Source organism: Westerdykella ornata (genome assembly GCF_010094085.1).
Source record: "Westerdykella ornata strain CBS 379.55 unplaced genomic scaffold EI97scaffold_6, whole genome shotgun sequence".
NCBI lineage: Eukaryota > Fungi > Ascomycota > Dothideomycetes > Pleosporales > Sporormiaceae > Westerdykella > Westerdykella ornata.
The window spans coordinates 1,001,655-1,015,117 of record NW_022986856.1 but is presented as its reverse complement, the minus strand read 5'-3'; the positions used below and the strand labels follow the sequence as shown (position 1 = coordinate 1,015,117).

Sequence of the window (13,463 nt, the reverse complement as noted above, 5' to 3'; positions counted from 1 at the left end):
GACAGGCCTGGCGATGCCGATGTTTCGTTCCGGTCCGACCGCGTGCAGGGTCTTATACCGCACACGTAACCGTAGAAATATGGTGAAGAGGTGAGTCATGTGAAGTACTGTGATGTTTGAGAAGCCTTGGAGCAGTGCTGCAAACTCAGTCAACCGCAGCGGTGTAAAATCCAATGGTATCACACCGGGGCCAAACCGCCGCCTATGAGCTCATCTTTCTACCTCTCAAACCGCCGAACCATGCTCCATCGTAGTCTTGCGAGTTTTCGCCGGCTCATGTACGCAAGCAGGATGAGCAGCATGCACGCCACAATACCTCCGACACCCAACCCATGATTAGCTTTTGCCTCCTTGACGAGCGCCCCCAGCTTGTGCCGGACGCCTTCTTCTTCGAGATCAGGGAACGACATAAGCTTTATGACGAGCGCAGTCCAGCCAGTGAAATGCTGAGTCCGTTGGCCTACTCCCGTTTCCGGATGATACTGTTCCCATGCAAACCCAGTCTTCTCCCAATCATTATAAACAGTCTCGACCACGTTCCTTCTCAACTCTTTGTAGATGTCCCGGCAGCGATGCCTGAGCGGCCCGGGAGTCGTGGCCAAGTGAAGAAGTTGCTCTATGATCAGATAGTTGATGTTGATCCAGATCGGCCCGCGCCAATAGTTATCGCCCTCGCCATACCGGGTGCTCTCCGGACTGAGGCTGCGGATTCCTGAAGAAGTCCAAAGGCCCTCCGGATCACGGATCAGATCCAGTGTGGCGTTCAAACGCGGATGCTCGGGGCCTATGAAGCCTGTGATGAAGGGGAAGAGAGAGATGTAGCCCTTCGGACAGGTGAAGGTATGAAGGCCGTCGTGGATACGAGTGTCGCAATAAAGTCCCCCACCATCCGACCAATGTAGGACTTCGATATTCCGCTGGATGCCATCGTAGTGACGCCGGAATGTGGAGAGCTCCTGATCATTTTGAAGGTACTCAGCCACTTGCGCGAGTGTCCTTGCCATCACACCCACCCAGCAAAGCGCATCCACATGCAACTCAGTGACATCAGGCGGTTCCGCTCGTGGATAATCGTCCAAGCCACTGGCAAGACTATAGCCCGGCGTACGACCCCGCCAACGGTAGCCCTCACCCAGCGCAGCATTGGGTATCGAGTGAGCTTCCACATCAGCGCGCTGCGTTCTTCGGAACCATTCGTAGTGTCGCTTCAACAGGGAATATAACCTCATGAGCAGATCTGTACCCGACTCACGATCGTTCAAGTGGTGAGATTCATGTCCTGCATACTGCTCCGCGCCTGACAGTATGTTAACATAACGGGATACAACCCAGAATAATGTCGGGGGGTTTGCAACTTCGGGGGATTGAGTTTGGAAGTCGGGCGGAACCTTGCTGCGCGTCTCTGGGCCCAGGACCTGTTCTCTTGCTATCCATCCGTCCCTGTCCATTAGGCCGAGCCAACTCTGAAGCACTTCTAATGCTAGATCAAGATCCCAATCGACGACCGGAAGGAGATGGAAACCCTCATCCCAGAGAAAGCCACGAGGGAAGTTGGCGCGAGACGGCACGTGCGTCAACAGCTCAAACGGGCCCTTGGTTTGCGGTTTCTCACGGCGACGAGCCTCGGCGAGCTTCTCCCAGAACTCCGGTTCCTTCTCTTCATAGTCTGCTGCATGCGATTCAAAGACCTTCATATCCCCGTGGAAGTAGCCCAGCCCTCCCAAGAGATTCGAAAACATGTTTAGTGCAAAGGTTAGGTGTGACTCGGTCAGGAACGGCCATTGTGGTGCAAAGATCGAGGAGAATCTCTCGGCGAAGGATTCCCGGTTGGTTTCCATTTCGGTGGTGATATCAAGAGAGGTCATCTCGAGCGTCGCTGCCTGCGACGAATAGAGAATATCAAACTCGAAGCGATCGTGGAATACCATCTGCACAAAATGCGCATTTCCCATAGCGGGCTCGTCTGATAAGACCAGACTCCCGCGCTTCGAGTGCGCCTCATTCTTCAGCAAATCGACGAAGAGAGACTTTGACTTCCATAGCACGTCCTCTGTGGTGTTTATGCTTGCGATGGCGGAGATGTCGTGCTTTGGAATCGGAAGATGGATCTCCGAGATGCCGAGTATGGGATGTTTGATCCAGAATACGACCTTTCGCACGGCCTCGTCATCTCGAGGCCCGATCTTGCCCTCGGCAGCTTCCAGCCTGCAGACCTGACATTTCTCCGTAGCCTCCATGGAGACATAGAAGACAACCGACGTCTTCAGACCGTGGCCAGCTTCTTCTCTTGGAACCCCTTTTACTCGGAGGCCCCAATTGCCTCTGCTCTGTCCCTCTGAAATCTTGACGAACTCGGTGGTGATGTTGATCTTATTCCCCACATCTGGTATGAGCTGCGTTCCTCCTTTGCGGGCATCGTACGCCGTCCAACCATACCCCCCCATACCATCGTTCTGTTCGCAGGTGTGACGGAGACCTGCGAATGGTTAACAACATTCCCGGCTCTGACGCTGTATTCGGGGAATCCGTACTCTTATGCCCCTCGTCGAAGTTGGCCCACATCAAGCCCATGAAGACGCTCTCGGGGACCCTGGGCCGGATACCCAAGTACAAGTTGGGACGGTAAGGGCCCCATAGTAGTGACGATACGTTGCGCGAATCGATGGCGTCCGGAAGAGCATCAGAAGGCCGTGGCGCAAGGAGCGTAGCGAGTGCACGGAATAGCAATGTAGGCAGGCGCATGTCGTCAACGCAAAGCGAGTGTCTGGTTTGTGGGATATGCAGGTACTGTCATCCTGCGTCGGGTGTGAAGAGTTTCACATGATTGGTTTGGTGGTGAAGAGTCTACCACGTACTGGACTGGTACTTTCACTCGCAGATGTTGTGGCTGTTTGTCTCTCCTAATGGTAGATGGATAGCACGGTCCATCTATGCTTTGGAGCATCACCTGGGCAATGGATTTGAACTCTCTCACGTGCACGTGTGTGCGTGCATAGTGGGGGTCGGTGCATCTGCAGCTTGAACAGGCAGACTGGGCGATTCGGGGCCATCTTTGCGGATGCAGGCAACGTTGATGCATGACTTCAACCTCCATCAATTGATCCATGCCCAGGTGGATGCTACCATATGGTCACGTGCGGCTATCTGGGACCTCGGGACCCTTGGAACATCATGATGGATTGAGCCCGCCCGGCGACGTCGGCGGAGTAATAATAATGGACACCATGGTCCATATACATCATCACGCATGTCACGATCTGCAATGATCCGATTATTATTAACACGCGTCGGGACCGCGGTACAGAGATAGGCCCCCACTCAAAGTACAAGTATTTACCAAGAGTATGTATCGTATCCGATGCGTTGCGCTACAAGGGCCATCACTCACCGAACAAGATTAACCATCTGAAATGGAAGAGCAAGTCCGACGTCTAGTCAACAAGACATGGGGTACTGGTGCTTCTGGGCCATTTTACGTGCATGGCTTGGGCTGACTTGTTTCTTCAGAGAAATTCCAAACCATCCCTCGATCTAGGAGGCTGCTGATCGCCATATCTGGAATCCCCGGTTCTGGTGCGACCTTCCTAGGTACTCTCCCCAACATCTCAGTCCTACGCTGACCGCCCACGTCACGTCAGGCAAGACAACTCTCGCTGCCGTCGTTGCGAAGAAGCTGGAAGATCTCCATGATCGCCATTCCCCGGGGATTACCAATGGTGCCCCCTTGGCCGCCTTCATTCCCATGGATGGCTATCACCTATCCAGAAGCCAGCTCGATGCCCTGCCAGACCCCGTCACTGCGCATGCTCGCCGAGGCGCCGCCTTCACCTTTGACGGGCAGTCGTTCCTTGCTCTCGTGAAGAAGCTCCGCGAGCCGCTATGCACCGAGACGAAGACGCTCTACGCGCCGAGCTTCGATCACTCGGTCATGGACCCCGTTGCCGACGACATTGCCATTGCGCCTAGCGTCCGCATCATCATTTTCGAAGGCAACTACCTGTCTCTGAACAAATCCCCCTGGAACGAGGCGGCTGCGCTGATGGATGAGTTGTGGTTTGTGGAAGTCGATTTCGCCGTTGCCAGGAAGAGGCTGGTGCACAGACACGTCAAGGCAGGCATTGCAAAGGACGCCGAGGAAGCTGCCAGACGGGCGGAGGAGAATGACCTCGTCAACGGGAGAGAGATTGTTGATGGGAGGTTAGAGGTGCAGGAGATCATCATCAGCAAAGACGACGCTTCGTGGGCGCCGGAAGAGGCGAGCTCGGACTGAGTAGGCGGATTTCGCGAAGCACGTAGTAGGTACGATGGTGCTTTTCAGCGGCGCTGAGCAGTCTCAAAGAATGAATTTGACGATACCTATCTGGTTTCGTTTGTTCTCCACGTTGCATTTGCGGTGAGGGATATCACTGCGTACCTACAGTAGATATTTGACGCGCGCACAGATGACGCTTGGCATTGGGTAAATATCGCCGATGACCTCACCCTCCTTCCGGCGAGACATGCATGATCATCCTCCAGGGCGAGGCGAGTTGCACGCCCCTCCGACGAGGATTGCACCTATTTGTACTGTAGGTTCCCAGGGACCAATTGCGCGGAAATGGCAATCATTCAGAACTGGCTGCCGCCATCGCGCGAGAACTGGGAGAGCATATGCTTCGTCTTCCAGCTTTTCCCTCTGGTATGTGCATGGGCATCGAGTTCTTCACAGCCGCCATCTAGACTCAGCTCCTCATTCCCTCGCAGTTCACGGTAGTCCAATGGCTCGTCGACTGGTACCCGCAAGGCAAGACGTCGAGGGAATCGAGGTTCAACATACCGGGGAAGATAGGCTGGGCTGCCATGGAAGCGCCAGGCTTCATCACACTCGTATACATCATGTTCACACTGCCCGGCGAGTTGGGAATCCGCGAGCTGCCCTGGGGTAATTGGATCATGGCGGGATGCTTTGTACGTGTCCTGATGGCCATGCTGAAGGAGGCTCGGACTGACACGCCCATTTAGGTGCTTCACTACATCTACCGCGCCCTCGTCGCACCTCTCTATCTCAATCCCAGCATGGCGCCCATGCATCCCATCATCTGCGTTGCCGCCCTCGCCTTCCAGCTCTTCAACGCGACCTCCATCGGCGGGTGGCTCGCCGGCTACGGTCCCACAACCGCGCAGGACTGGGCTGGTCGCAGCTGGTCTGTAGAGATTGGGCTGGTCATCTGGGCCTGGGGCCTCATGGGGAACATATACCACGACGATGTCCTTCGAGAAATCCGGAGAGCGGCAGCTGGCAAGCAGCGTCAGGAGGCGGAGAGACTAGGCGAGCGGCCGAGCAGCGTCGATAAGGTGTACATGCTGCCCGAGGACGGGCTGTTCAAGCACGTCCTGTATGCGCACTACTTGTGCGAGTGGATCGAGTGGGCGGGATTTTGGATGGTTGGAGGGTGGCACTGCCATCCGGCGAGGACGTTTCTGGCCAACGAGATCAGTACCATGCTTCCGCGAGCGCTGCAAGGGAAGAAGTGGTATGAGAAGAAGTTTGGCAAGGATAAAGTGGGTGACCGGAAGGCGGTCATCCCGGGCGTGATTTGAGAGACGAAGGTTGTAGCCGAAGGTTGTGACGGGTGCTCAGGTTCGAACTTGGTAGACTATTCAATACATGATCAACAGTGACAAAGGCGGTTGATGAGGGTGCTCACACAGCACAAGTCCAATAGATGCAGATACATACATACCGCCTCTTTTCACGTCCGACTGAACAACCCTCTGTACTTCCAATCCAAGTTACTTGTAGAATAAATGCGTATCTCCAAGCATCCAATTGGCTATATTATATTCTAGTTACGCCGCTAGGGCTGAGGATGCCGAAAACAGCGAAAACAGCAAAAGCTATTATGTACATATTATTACCAAGGTATTGTTGCTCGGATTGCGGCATCCAGCTGCCGGATTGGGGTGCCCACTAAGCAAAAGCAGCTAAGAATACGACTATTGTCTGGAGGCTGAAGGCAGACCGAGGCGGCTCGGCGTGAATGGATGGGTGGCATGCGTGTGATGCCGGCTGAAGCTGCCCAGGTGCCCTTGCCCAGCCCAAGTCGTCCATACATAGACTCTCTTCACCTCGAAACACCATCGTCACAGCATCATCACCACTAAATATCACCACCACCATCATCATCATCACCACCACCGTCATCACCATTATCGCACACCACGACCACCTGCTGCCAGCGAATCCGCCTCTCCCTGCGCTGCGGTTTCTGTCCGTGTGCCTTGTGCCTCGCACTCTGCCATAGATGCGTCGGCCCGCACATCGCCATCATCTAGCCTTGTTCGACTGTGCTCCCTCTTCCCTGCACGCTTGAACCTGGCTGTCACAGCCTCCGACTACTGTATCATAACCACGCTGCTTCTCTGACGCTGACCAATTTCACTGCATTCCGGGCGCCTGTCTTCGTTGCCGACCGTCTCCCCATCTCTCTGCCGTCGCCGCAATGGCGTCGAATGGCACTGCCAGTACGTCCTCTTCCCCTCTCTTTGTCTCTCCCTCTCCTTCTCCTCCTCCCTCTCCTTCCACGCCCGCTCCAAGTCCAATTCCAACCAATCCTTCGGCACCTTCCTCTCCGCCTGCTAAGCAGACTTCCAATCCATCTCCCTCTCCATCCTCGTCGCCGACGCCGAGCCTAACTGAGTCCCCATCAGCTTCGCCTCCAACCGAGCCCCCAAGCTCGACTCCTGTCCCGCTCCCTCCGTCCTCCACTCCATCGCAGCCGCCGCCCTCAACCCCCCCACCACCTCCGTCGTCCTCTGCCCCTCCGCCTCCTCCCTCTTCTACCCCGTCGGCCAGCGTGCCCTCTACCGTAACAGCTCCGTCGAGGCAACCATCGACACAGATAATCACTTCGATTGTGACTCCTACACCGTCCGTGCCGGGAGAGTCAGTCCAGCCATCGACGCTTATTGTGACCATCACTACGCTTCCGAACGGTGACGGTCAGCCTTCCAACACCGCGTCTGGTCCAGCACCATCGTCCTCAACCACGAGCCCCGCTGGGCTTCAGAACGTCAACAAGGCCAAGAGTGGAGGTGGACTGTCAACCGGAGGGAAGACGGCCATTGCCGTGGTCGTGCCTGTCGTTGTTGTTGGACTGCTCGTTCTTGCCGGCATCATCTTGTGGAGGCGACGCAAGCAGCGCAAGAATGCTGAAGAGGCGCGACGCAAGGAGGTCGAAGAGTACGGCTTCAACCCCAACAACGACCCGACGCTTCCGGCCGTGGGAATGACGTCTGAGATGGCCGAAGACCAGAGCGGGTACCGGGGCTGGGGCAACACCACAGCTGCGAGCTCAAATCGCAAGGCCTCAACGACCCTGGCCAGCGGCATGGCCTACTCCGACAGCACCTCCAACCCAGGGGGCCCGAACTCCCCAACCCAAGCGCACTCGGACAATCAATCAACCGACCCGCTAGTCCATGGTCGCCGCGAGACTCTAGACGCCGACACCTTGGGAGTGCTGGGTACCGCCGTCAACGCGAATCCGAACCAGAACCAGGCAGCCGTGCATCGTGGCCCCTCCAACGCGTCCTCTTCCTACTCTGCCGCTGCCCACTCGGACAACTCGGGCGACTATCCCATCCCCACGTCCAACCCCCAGGACTATTATGATAACGGTGGATATAATGCGTATTCGAATAATCAGTACTACAATGCATATACCACGGATCAACAACCGGTGATAAGGGATGTCTCGGCGCGGAGGAATACGAGGATTGAGAATCCGAGTGTGTTTCCACAGCAGGGGAACTCGGGCATTGCGCAGAATTTTTAAAGGGGATGCAGTGAGATTGAGCGAGGTGGTGCTCCGGCGGTCTTTTGTTGTCATTGTTTGTCTCTTCTTTTCTGTCGGTTTGTCACTTTGAGCGAGTCGGTTACCCCACACAGCTGGCGTTGGAGGGATCCAAGTGTTTTTGTTCAGTCTATTGTTTCATTACTCTTGATGGCGGCCGTCGTAGATTTTGAGGTCGGAGATGCAGATGCGGATGCAGGGGCGCGCACCAATGTGCCTTTATGCAGGGTCGCGGTGGAACAGAGTTGGTTCAGAGGGGGGAACGGCTCGTTGTTGTGTGACGGGACCAAAGAAGTGATGGTGATGCTTGCGTTGGGTTGACGTGCCTTCATCATGCATAAGCAATGCTTGAGCCTAGCTAATTCGTGGGAGTGAGGGGGAAAGGAAAATTGATCATGGGAAAGTCAGTGGCTCTCTGTTACGCCATGTTCCTACCACCATTTGTGGTTTTCGATACCGTACTACTCTGCTCATGGGTTTCCATGAAGGCGATTCAGGCCCGTACGATTGCGCTCCTCCAACACTCAGGTCTGTTCGATTCTCTGTTCGATTCTCAAGGACCTGACCCTAATTCGTATTTAATACATGTCTGCGAAATCAACCTATCTTTACAAGCAACTCGCTGGCTTTTCCTTTGCTCCATCTCTCTGGGTCATGCTGCTTTCCCTTGAGAGCTTCTTCTGGTGCCCGCACTTGCAAAATGCTTTCGTATCTTGAAACTTCGACTCCCCTCTCCATCCTCGACCTGGACGGTCGTGGGCGCTAGCGTTCGCTGTGTGGCGCGTGTGTAGGGGTTATTTGACCCCCTACGCAGTTCCTGCTGCTCGCTGCTTTGTCTGCTCTGTTCTTTCCTTCTCCCTCGCTCCTCTGTATCCTTCTCGAGGGGAGGCCGACTAAGGTCCTCCGTGTCCGCCTCCGCCTCCGCCAGGTCGACCTCCCTTCTCAACTGCTCCTCCTTCTCCGCCAGCTCCTTCAGTTGCCGATCCAACTCAGCTACTTCCTCGAGAAGCTGCCTGTATTTCTCTTCTCTCGCTCCCCTTCCCTCCTCTTCCCCCTCCGTCCTGCCCTCCTGCTCCTTCGCCGTCCTCCCTTCCTCGGCCCCCAGCCTCGAAAGCCAATAATTGATCCGCTGCCGCTCCTGCTCGTCCATCCTTTCCATCAACTCCAAAGACGTCTCGTCTCCCCGCTGGTACCTCCTCTCCTCCCGAAAATAGTCCCCGACAAGGTACAAACTCCCCGTCAACACGACACCACTCTCCTCCTTGGACAGGTACTTCGCGGCCATGAGCGCGCGATGGACGCTTTGCTCGGGAACAGTCACGGCAATGACATCGTCCCCCATGACGTCTTTGGCTGCTTGGAGCAGGTCGTCCGGTGGGACGGGCTTGACCCAGGGCATGCCGGCCACGGGGTTGAAGGCGGTGAGGACGAGACGGTCGCCCGGGCGCAGAATGTGGCGGAGGAAGGAGCGAGGATCCTTATCGGTGGAGAAGGACATGGCAATGACCCAGGTAATGGGACGGCCGCAGGCGGGAGGATGCGAGACCGTAGTGCCTGAGGTGAAGATTTCGTGTCTGGTCATCCTGTTGACATGCACGGCGAGGGCTTTTGCAGCATCCTCGTTATGGGCCCCGTCGACGAGGATCTTCCTGTCGCTGCTCCCAAACACGGCCGGAACGGGAATCTTCTGATACCGCCCGGGCAGCTGCAAAGGCCGCAGCCGATGCAGCAAACCGAGTAAAGGGGTCGTGCTCACACCATGGGACAGGAGGGCGTGCCGGACAGCTATCCACGCCATTTCGATGGCCTCGCGTTGTGCAAGTGGGAGCTTGTGGGCGAATTTCTCCCAGTCGCGCAGCTCCAGGCGGGTGGGGAGTTCCTTGGTGAGTTCTCTTTTGACGTCTAGACGGGGTCCGGCGCGGATCTCTTGAGCGACCTCGTCGATGACCACTTGGACTTGGACTTCGTTGAGGGCGCTGACGATGTAAGGGACGTTTGGTCGCAGGATGCCCGCTTTGTGGTGTGCGATTTCTTGCAAGGTGCGCCCCAGGAACGTTTGATGGTCGTGTGCAATCTTGGTGATGACGGAGACGACCTGGTTCTCCAGGATGTTGGTGGCATCCAGCAATCCGCCCATGCCGACTTCGACGACACCGTACTCGACGCGGTAGTCTGTGAAGAGCTGAAATGCGGTGGCGGTCAAGAGCTCGAATTCCGAGGCCTGTATGTTTTCGCGCTGGTTGAGCTGGATGAAGTGGTTTTCCACCCTTTTGAACCGGGCTTCGGGGACGGTGGCACCGTTGATGACTATGCAGTCCCATCTGTTCCCATTGCACAACCAGCTTCGTCAGACGGGGGCGTTCAAAGGAGCATGGAATATTGAATTGATTCAGTGAAAGTGACCATCACGTGACGGCGTACCTGTCGACGAGATGTGGCGACGTGAATCGCCCGCAGGGCACATGGTGGCTCCTCAGCATGGCGTTGGCGTAGGCACACACGGAGCCCTTGCCATTCGTGCCGGCAACATGTATCGCTTTCCAGGGGAACTCGACATTTTTGAGGAGGAGGGCTATCCGCTCGAGGCCGGGCTGGATCATGGCAGGTAGGTGGTGGTAGGCTGTGGATGGATCCGTGGATGCCAGGTGGGAGGGCGTAGAGAGGTGAGGGTTGCCCAGGCTTGGCGTAGGTTTCGACTTTGGATTGATGGCTGCGAAGACGGCGGTGGGCAGTATGTGAGTTGACATGTATGCATTCATTCCACCCGCTCTCGCTCTGCTTAAGGGGAAAATATGGCTCACTGAGTGTCTTCATCATTATTGGAAACCTTCATAACTGCTTCACATGGGTCCAAACGTCGTTAATAAGAAAGGTCCACCCACTTCGCTAGCTCAGCCACAACACCAGCCACAGCACCAGCCACTCTAGGGTCTGTGGCCCCCTTCCCCGTCCTGGAACAAACCCTCCCAGCGATCTCACTTCCACCCGCAACAACCACCACCCATCTCCCTCCCCCATCGAAGTCCCAGCCGCCTTTCTCAGCCCTGCTCTTCATCGCCCCCCTTCTCTCTCGCATCGCCTCCATCGCCACATCTCCACATCTCCACATCTCCACGTCTCTCACTCCCTCAGCCGCTCCCTTCGCCAGGCACACAATAACAATAATGGGCCTCCCCCGTTGGCGCGACGTCTCGCCCGACGCAAAAGAGGTCACGTCCAACAAGGTCGATCGCACGGCCCCAGCGCGCTCGCCTATCCGTCGCCGCAACGCAACGCGTCAACCTCGCATCCACCGCGATCGCGCCCCCCAGGTCCAAGCCCTCGAGAACTTCATCGCTGGCCGCCTTCGCCAGGCCGAGTCCTCCAGGCGCTTCAGACTGGACGCGTCCCATGTCGACGTGTCCGCCGCCGCGCCTCCTCCCCCGCCACCCGTCCCCGAATCCACCCACTACGCGGCTCAGGGCAGCGACTCTGCGCGCGAGAACCAGCTCAGGCAAGCCCAGGCATTCCTGCAGAGACCTTTGGCCACCACCACCACCGCTGCATACACTCCCAACTTTGCGCCTGCTGCTGCTGCTGCTGCGCGCAATCCAGCCCGCGACGGCTTGGACGACGCGCTCAACTGGAGCCCCCTTGACGCCGACATCCCCGACGTCGACCATGTCGACCCCGAGGAAGGCCATGTCGACCACGGCCGCGATGTCGCCAGCATGCCCCCCCTCCGCCGGATGGGCCGCCGCAGGATTGCCCATCCTCCGCTACCGTCCAGCTCGCTGCGGGAGTCGTGGAGCCCGGCGACGAGCGTGGATGGTCTGGGTGACCGCGAGCGCAGCGTCAGCCCAGTCGCCGACCACTGGGATACCTTCTTGAGCACCGTTGCCCCCGATCCACTTGCGCCGAGCGCAGACTCCTCCTTCACCTCCGCGGCCGCTTCTGCCTCCTTCTCCAACTCCAACCCCAGCTCGCGCGCCGGGAGTTCCAACTCCGCTTCGTCTTCGCGGACCCACCTCACGGTGCCGTCGCAGCGACAGTCTCCCCCGGACGAGCCCATGCGTGTCTGCGATACCGACGACAGCAGCTCCGGGTCCGACTTCGACGAGGAAGAGTTTGACACAGTATCCTTTGTGCCGGACGAGGACCGGTCCGGCTCGACATACCGCCAGGTGGCTGATGAAGCGGCCACGTTGGAGAGATCGCAGCAGAGGCTCCGGCAGCTCCAGCGAGAGATTAGATTTGGGTACCGACGACTCAGGAGGAACAACCAACAACGAGAGTCGGTTGAACAACAACGGAGAGAAAGGGAGAGATCGGCGAGGAGGCTTCGTCCCCATCACCGCGCCGTGACTCAACGCCAGCTGGACGAACGCACGGGCGAGGTATCGCGCCACCTGGACGGGGCGGAGCAAACCCTCTCAGATGAGAGTCACGAGTTCATTCGTCGTAGGGTAGCTGACTACGTCCCCGATATGCGTGTGGTCAATGAGGCGGAGGGGAATGAAGCGGATGCCCGCAGCAACGAGCAGGGCGTGACTCCGTGGGCGGAGGTGCAAACCAACCTGCGTGATCTGCGGGCGAATATCCAGGAGAGTATGCGGATGCTGAGGGAACCGTAGCGCGCCCTGGTGGCGTGGATGCTATGATCAAGAATGCGTTCCCTTTGAGGATCACGATTATGAGATGTCATTCCAGTTCCTCTACTACTTGGACGTTAGGCGTTGGACATTCGGCTTTGGCCGCAAGTCAACGGGTCTGAAAAGCATGCCTTTCTCGTGGGAGAAGAGGGGGCGTTTATCCATGTTTCACCATGGCTTCATATATCTGTTCGTTTTCTTCTCCGCCCGATGTTCCTTTGAGCAAGTGGTCATCTGGACGGCTTCGATTATGGATCCTGGGTATCCTATCTTCACCTTGCATGCGGATGATGACACCGTCTGAAGCAGAAGAAGAGGAAGATTGACTTTCCTTGGTGGGGTTTATGTATTGTATGATTTTCTCCCTTTGGCTATGCGGGTATCTCTCGGGATCCGTCCTACAGATTCCACCCATGGACAAGGAAATGGAGCGGGAACAAGTCAATGAATGGAAAAGTTGGATGCGCCGAGCGCGCGCCGAGCATGACTTCCAACCCGAACTTGCACTTTACAGTTGTCTTGGGTGATGTATAACTTCATACCTAATCTGCACTGCGGCTGTCCCCATCTGACTGAACTGCAAGGTGTCGCAGGGAATACAAGTGTCCCTTGCGATGAGCTTCAAACGAGCATATGTCCAGGTACACTAAGGCGTACAGCCAAAGTTTCTGATGACCCAAGTAGATTATAGACAATTGGCTTGTGTCAAACAGGCAAACCAACTTACAAAGGAAGCGCGGTAGGTTGTGATTCTGGCCTGCGGCAGATCCCAGCACGATTCGGCACGTACCTACTGCGGCTTTCCATGTCTGTCTGAACATCTGGCTGCAATTCCTCTGTACTACAGTAGGTGGAATTACCTGACCGGCACAAGCTAACTGGCTACGACTTAATAATGCGACAGGTAGAATTCTCTTTCTAAACATACTACTATACGTAGAGGCGCGCTACAAAGCTAATTGCAGGACCTCCTATATTGCTGCGCCTGCTAGCTGTT

General features: G+C 56.5%; 6 protein-coding genes across 6 annotated transcripts; 4 read left to right on the top strand and 2 right to left on the bottom strand.

Moving 5' to 3' along the window:
- Nucleotides 1–218: 218 nt before the first annotated feature.
- On the bottom strand, nucleotides 219–2,742 carry EI97DRAFT_457311 (glycoside hydrolase; the record flags this gene model as incomplete). The annotated part of the gene is made up of 2 exons (XM_033800801.1): nucleotides 219–2,476; nucleotides 2,532–2,742. 2 exons carry the CDS (start codon nucleotides 2,740–2,742, stop codon nucleotides 219–221), a joined length of 2,469 nt encoding a protein of 822 aa, XP_033655628.1.
- Nucleotides 2,743–3,396: 654 nt separating this feature from the next.
- EI97DRAFT_432172 (phosphoribulokinase/uridine kinase) lies at nucleotides 3,397–4,354 on the top strand. Its single transcript, XM_033798106.1, has 3 exons — nucleotides 3,397–3,450; nucleotides 3,508–3,573; nucleotides 3,639–4,354. The coding sequence occupies exons 1-3, from the start codon at nucleotides 3,411–3,413 to the stop codon at nucleotides 4,268–4,270; spliced, it is 738 nt and encodes a 245-aa protein (XP_033655627.1). The 5' UTR covers nucleotides 3,397–3,410; the 3' UTR covers nucleotides 4,271–4,354.
- An 80-nt stretch (nucleotides 4,355–4,434) lies between these two features.
- Nucleotides 4,435–5,765, top strand: EI97DRAFT_283259 (3-oxo-5-alpha-steroid 4-dehydrogenase-like protein). Its single transcript, XM_033794383.1, has 3 exons — nucleotides 4,435–4,678; nucleotides 4,744–4,947; nucleotides 5,002–5,765. The coding sequence occupies exons 1-3, from the start codon at nucleotides 4,598–4,600 to the stop codon at nucleotides 5,578–5,580; spliced, it is 864 nt and encodes a 287-aa protein (XP_033655626.1). The 5' UTR covers nucleotides 4,435–4,597; the 3' UTR covers nucleotides 5,581–5,765.
- A 319-nt stretch (nucleotides 5,766–6,084) lies between these two features.
- On the top strand, nucleotides 6,085–8,307 carry EI97DRAFT_432168 (uncharacterized protein). Its single transcript, XM_033798105.1, has 2 exons — nucleotides 6,085–6,504; nucleotides 6,691–8,307. Exons 1-2 carry the CDS (start codon nucleotides 6,483–6,485, stop codon nucleotides 7,815–7,817), a joined length of 1,149 nt encoding a protein of 382 aa, XP_033655625.1. The 5' UTR covers nucleotides 6,085–6,482; the 3' UTR covers nucleotides 7,818–8,307.
- Nucleotides 8,308–8,331: 24 nt separating this feature from the next.
- Nucleotides 8,332–10,388, bottom strand: EI97DRAFT_432167 (uncharacterized protein). The gene has a single exon (XM_033798104.1). The coding sequence runs from the start codon at nucleotides 9,970–9,972 to the stop codon at nucleotides 8,488–8,490; it is 1,485 nt and encodes a 494-aa protein (XP_033655624.1). The 5' UTR covers nucleotides 9,973–10,388; the 3' UTR covers nucleotides 8,332–8,487.
- A 611-nt stretch (nucleotides 10,389–10,999) lies between these two features.
- On the top strand, nucleotides 11,000–12,955 carry EI97DRAFT_500281 (uncharacterized protein; the record flags this gene model as incomplete). The annotated part of the gene is made up of 2 exons (XM_033802654.1): nucleotides 11,000–12,422; nucleotides 12,548–12,955. 2 exons carry the CDS (start codon nucleotides 11,000–11,002, stop codon nucleotides 12,586–12,588), a joined length of 1,464 nt encoding a protein of 487 aa, XP_033655623.1. The 3' UTR covers nucleotides 12,589–12,955.
- Between the last annotated feature and the right edge of the window lie 508 nt (nucleotides 12,956–13,463).